The sequence below is a fragment of the Petaurus breviceps genome, unplaced genomic scaffold (genome assembly GCF_028583685.1).
Source record: "Petaurus breviceps papuanus isolate PSGF00001 unplaced genomic scaffold, PetGlider_PUasm1.0 90752, whole genome shotgun sequence".
NCBI classification, from domain to species: domain Eukaryota; kingdom Metazoa; phylum Chordata; class Mammalia; order Diprotodontia; family Petauridae; genus Petaurus; species Petaurus breviceps.
Genome location: NW_027187336.1, coordinates 414,323 through 420,322, shown reverse-complemented (window position 1 = coordinate 420,322; position 6,000 = coordinate 414,323). Strand labels below are relative to the sequence as shown.

Sequence of the window (6,000 nt, the reverse complement as noted above, 5' to 3'; positions counted from 1 at the left end):
TCCCCCCCCCCCCGGGTGAAACGCATGCCGTGCTCCGAGATGCATCCAATCAGAGCTGCAGCAGTGAGTGCGTCATCCTGTTCTTCCCCAGTGATTTGCTTGCTGGCACCATTGAGAGCAGTGCCGCGGAGGAGAGCTGAGGCAGGACAACATAAGCCCTCCCCTGAAAATAAGCCCTCTGGTGTTTTTCTTTCCAAAAAAATTTAATAAGACAGTGTCTTATTATCGGGGAAACATGGTAGCACAGGGGATCACCTTCACTACAGCAGCAATCTCAATAGGGCTTATTTTCGGGGGAGGGCTTATTTTAGAGGAATCTTACACAGTAAGGGGAGGGCTTATTTTCGGGATAGGTCTTATTATCGGGGAAACACGGTATTTGTAATTATCCATCCCACTCAAGAGAGCAGGTGTGATAGTAATGGAATATAAAGATTCCCCTGTATTGGCTTGGTTTTCAAACTGATTGTGTTAAAACCCAGAGTTTGTTAATCCCACCTGTGGGATGGACTTGTTGATGTGAAAAGAGAGTCCTGAACTGGGAGGAGCTGGTGACATAGATTTGGAGAGACACAAGAGGGAGGCAGAAGAACTTTTTGGAAGCAGCACCCTCGTGGAGGCAGAGAGAGACTGAGAGGATTGCTGGGGGCCACTTTGAATCGCCCTGGACTTTTGAGACCTGTCCCTGGAGCTGCCAAGGACTGAGGAGACATAGACATGGCTGTTTTGCTGGTACTTTGTCTGTCTGTTTTGATGTTGTTTTGCCAGATTTGTCCACTGGTGAAAGACAGTCCTGTTGAAGAAGTCCTGGAACCTGGCTGTTGGCTAAGAGCTCCTGAGACTGTCCTGCAGACAGAGAGTGAATACTGTCCACTGGTGAAGGACAGTGCTGTTGTTGCAGGGGTCTGGGAACCTTTCTGTTGGTTCAGAGCTTACTGAGACTGTCCTGCAGACAGAGAGTGAACACTGTCCACTGGTGAAGGACAGTGCTGTTGTTGCAGGGTCTGGAGACTGTCCTGCAGACAGAGTGAATACTGTCCACTGGTGAAGGACAGTGCTGTTGTTGCAGGGGTCTGGGAACCTTTCTGTTGGTTCAGAAGCCCTGAAGAAGGATTTTCTTGTTGTATGTTTACAGAAATCCTGGGAGAGGGTTTTGCTAACGTTTTCAGGGGTTCTAGGACTGTTCTACAGACAGAGGATGACTTAATGAAGAGACTGGCAATGTATCCTGTGGCCTTGCTAAGCCTTGTCTCCCCAGGAACTAAGATTGCTGAGAACTTGCCTCTTGTCAAGATGAAGAAAAGACCTCCATTTGGGTATTAAGTGCTGTGCTTAAACTTGATGTAACTCTGGGGTAGATTCAATTGTGATCCAGGGGTGGGGAACTTTTGACCTTTTTGTGTTCTATGGTTGAACAAATGAATATACTTTACTTATGTTTGGAAACTAATCTCCATTTGAGAAGAGGGGTTTTGTGATGGACTAAATGAAGGTACAGCCTAGGGGTGGAGTAGTATTTAGAACAGGGACTTTGTAATTGATTGAATGACTGGAAGGTCCTGGAGTGGGGTAGTACTTGGAGATTACTGAATCACCCTTAGTAAATGCTGTATTTTGAATGATGTCATGTTTTGACCTTCTCTGTTCTTGGTTTGTCACTGAATAAAATGGAGAGCACCTATGCTGGTATTCTGAACCTTGGGAAGTTACCTTTCCTTGGCATTACATTACAGCAGGCTAACCAGTAAGCACACATGAGTTTACTGTTTCCTCTATTTGTAGCATCTTAAGAGAAACTGGCAATCCTTCCCTGATAAGGGGAGTTCGAAAGTTGTCTGGAATCCAACCCCCCAGTTTATTAATTACAAAAGTTTGACTTGAAAACATCTATATGTTCTATAGATTTTGCTAGTGTTTTTTAAAATAGCAATAATTATTTTCCTGGTGTGTCCTGGTATATTCTGTAATACCACACTGGAGGACTCCATTTGTAGACTTTAAAAAAACTCTGAGCACAAAATCTCACCAGATATTTTTAACCAATAGGACCTTGTATGAGAAGGGAAAGGAAGTAAGAAGAAATAGTTAACAACAGAAAGAAATAGCTACAAGATCATTGCAACACTGTTGCCATTTCTGTAATTTATTTTTTTTTTCCTTCCCTTCTCTTGTTCTTACTCTTAAAGGCTTTCTTAATTCTTATTCATAATGGGTAACGTAATACACAAGATGTATGTATATTATTTCCTTTCCTCTTCTTGAAAAGCTAACTCCTTGGGGTGGCTAGGTGGCACAGTGAATAGAGCACCGGCCCTGGAGTCAGGAGGACCTGAGTTCAAATCCAGCCTCAGACACTTAACACACAAAAAACTAGCCATGTGACCTTGGGCAAGTCACTCAACCCCAACTGCCCTCCAAAAAAAAAATTCCAAAAAGCTAACTCCTTAGCCAAAACCTAAATTTACTAAATATTCAATGTTTAATATAATACTCCACTTCACAACAGACAATAAATACTTGATGATATGTCAAAAAATTGGGAATTAGAGATTCTTTCCTAAGCAAAAAAGCAATAGATATTAGACATATATTTATCTGGTTTTGGCATTTTTAACAGTCTATCACAATGCTATATTTCATCACCAGCAAGTAAATGCAAAGGTGCCAATCTGCCAATTTTTTTAATAGTGTAAAACACTGGAGGAAAGAATATGAGTAGCTCCCACAGTGATATTTAGCACAGTTGGCATTTCAATGTATCGCTTTGTCCAAAATTTATCAAAATTATGTATATGGTATTTCTGAACTTTAAAGAATATGAAAAAGGGAAACTGTATGTGACAAGTATAATTTGAAAATGTCTCTGCAATTGATTCAGGTTTAATATGTATCTCAGACTATTTTATTTTGAAAGCTGCATTTTTAAGAAGTCTCATATTTACCTTAACCATGGTTTTCACTTCATTCTCTGATTTAATATTTATTATGTAAATTCTTTAAGAACATAAATCTAAGGATTTTCCACTCCCTGCCTTCACCTCTTGCTTTACTACCCCTTGTGACCTCACAATTAGTCTCTAGATATTAAAATGCATAAGAGCGGAGAGAACTGTGATTTCAAAGTCTTTGGGGTCATAAGTTGGTCTGCACCAAATGGGAACAAAGTTAAAAGCCACTCAAAAATGATTTAAAGTAATAAAAAATTAATATTCTCAAATGGCTCAACCAAATAAGAGAAATATTTGTTATATGCATCATAACTTTCAAGTGAATACTCAAACTTTATGAACTATAGAATCCCACAACTTGATAATCTATCTTTCCTAATGACATCAGTCTATACCTGGACCGGAAATCGAATTCCTTCCCCTACTTTTAATCACCAATTTATTATATCAAGTCAAATATATAAATATCTTCACACTTAACACAAAAACTAGCCATGTGGCCTTGGGCAAGTCACTTAACACCAACTGCCCTCAAGAAAAATAAAAAAGCTTCCCCCCCATATACTGTATTTATAAGGCATTCTATTCAGAAATACCTGAATATTTAGTATCCTAAATTATAATCCTTTAAAACTTCAACTAAGGTATACATACATTGATGTATACTTGCCACTTGGTTTTATTTACAAATATTAACTTGATATTTGTTCACTATACATTTCAATTCAACATAAGACATCATATTATATTAGACTAAATTTGCATTTTCAAAAAGTAAGAAAATTCACATACCATATTTATAATGCTTGAATGGGGGTGGGAGACCTTTCCTTAGAGGAACATCTACAAGAGAAAAAGTTAAAAGGAAATTTTCTTTTTTACAAATATCAGTCATTGAAAAAGGTTTTGAACAAACAAAATCAATGTGGCTAGAATAAAAAAGGCAAACTTGATGAAGAAAACATTTTTCCATCAAATATCTCTAATGAGATTCTGATATCCAAGATATATAGATAAAAACATAAATGTGTAAGATTAAAAGTCATTTCTCAATGGATGAATGGTTAAATGATATGAATAAACAACTCTAAAAGAATTGCAAACTATTAACAATCATATTAAAAATTATTCCAAATCACTAATAATGAGAAAAATGCAAATCAAAACTAACTCTGAAGTTTTACTTCACATCTAGCAGTTTGGCAAACATGACAGAAGACAGAAATTATCAGTATTTAGAGGGGTTATGAAAAGACAGTTAGTAGTTATTAATTAGTCCAGCTGTAGTACAGGAAGCAGTATCTTAACTCCCCCAAACCTCATACAAGTCAGGCTGGATTTTCCTTAAAAGGCAATGAAACTACCCTCAAGATCTATTACAGGGGACTGAAGGCTCAGGCTAATGACATCATTTTCTAGCTGACTGATAATAAAACAGCCACAGGAGCTCCAGGGGCTCTCTGATGCTTGGCAGATGGGCCACAATGGGCTACTCAGAAGCAGGGAAAATTCATTCAGTTGAATCAACTTGGGGTTTCCTCAATGCATATCTTTGTCATTTATCCTTCTACCATGGCTAAAATCCCTTTTATTAACTACTGAATGACACATGAACACTTCATTTCATTTGCATATCTAAAATCTACCAGGGATTGATGAATGAGGTATCCAGTCCAAAACATTAACTATTCTGGAAACCAATTTGGAATTATACCAAGAAAATTACTAAAATGCCCTTGTCTTTGGACCCAGAGTTCCCAGTGCTACACATGTACCTCACAAGGAACTCAAAGACAGAAAGATCCTACATATACCAAAATATTTAAAGCAGCCATAGAGGATGGGGGGCAGCGGGGTAACAATGAGCTGGAAACACAATAGGTACAAATCATTTGGGAAATGGCTGAAGAAATTATGGAATATAAATGTAATGGAATATTATTATGCCAGTAAGAAATGAAAAAATATGAAGAATTCAGAGAAGCCTGTGACAATTCACTGTACAGATGCAGAATGAAATAAGCCAAAGCAAAACAATGTAATAAGTAATGGAAATGGAAAAATACAAAACTAAATACTTGTCTAAACAAAATGACCATGGCTGGCCTCACACACAGAAGAACTGAAAAAATGTACCTTTCTCTCTCACTGCAGAAATGGATGACTCACTATAGGTGTAAACTAGCATACATACACTCAAAAAGAATCATGTGTTGCATTTCAGTCATGTCATGACCCCATTTGGGATTTTCTTGGCAAAGACACTGGAGTGATTTGCCATTTCTTTCTCCAGCTCACTGTACAGAAGAGGAAACTGAAACAAACAGGGTTAAGTGATTTGCCCAGGGTCACACAGCTAGAAAGTATCTGAGGTCAAATTTGAACTCAGTAAGATCAGTCTTCCTGACTCCAGGCCCAGCACTCTTTCCACTGCGCCACCTAGCTGCCTGATGTGTTGCACAGTTTTACTAATTTAAAAAAAAAATCTTTATTACAAGGGAATAGGTTTACTACATAAGGGAGGCAATAGGGATATATTTTGAAAGGAATGTGATATTGTTTTTAAAAAAAGAAAGAAAAGACATCAAAAAATTTTACTGAATTCATAATGGATATATTCCTTCTTATTAATTCTCTTTCACTAAAAGCCTAACTTGCCTTTCAAAATATTTTTTAAAATATGCAATATGTATATATACATACATGTATAACTTACCAAAAGCAGCAATTCACCTCAATAATTTTTTTGCTCTCATTTGTACAAAATTATTCCACAGTGTAACTACAGAATATAATCACAGCCTCAAAGAAACTCAAAAAATTGGAAGGGTCCTGAGAGACCAGTTAGTTCAACTTGTACTTGAATAAGAATCTTCTCTATGACATGCCCTAAAACTATTTCACTTACAAAATCTGGGGGACAAAATATTCTTTTATATTCAGTGAAAGAGAACCCCACTATCTCCCAAATATTCCACTCTGGGATGTTGCTAAATAAATCTCTGGACTATTTTCCTAAACCAAACCTAAATTTGCCTCTTGGCAGTTTCCA

General features: G+C 37.5%; 1 protein-coding gene across 2 annotated transcripts in view; it reads right to left on the bottom strand.

Moving 5' to 3' along the window:
• The window catches only part of CUNH2orf76 (chromosome unknown C2orf76 homolog), a 111,204-nt gene that overhangs the window by 33,565 nt on the left and 71,639 nt on the right, over positions 1-6,000 (bottom strand). The window contains exon 3 of one of the 2 annotated variants that reach the window (XM_069067763.1): positions 3,741-3,791. The exons of the other annotated variant lie outside the window; for it this stretch is intronic. Within the exon in view, the coding sequence (XP_068923864.1) occupies positions 3,741-3,791 (51 nt within the window). The remainder of the gene's footprint in view (positions 1-3,740; positions 3,792-6,000) is intronic. 2 annotated transcript variants of the gene reach the window in all.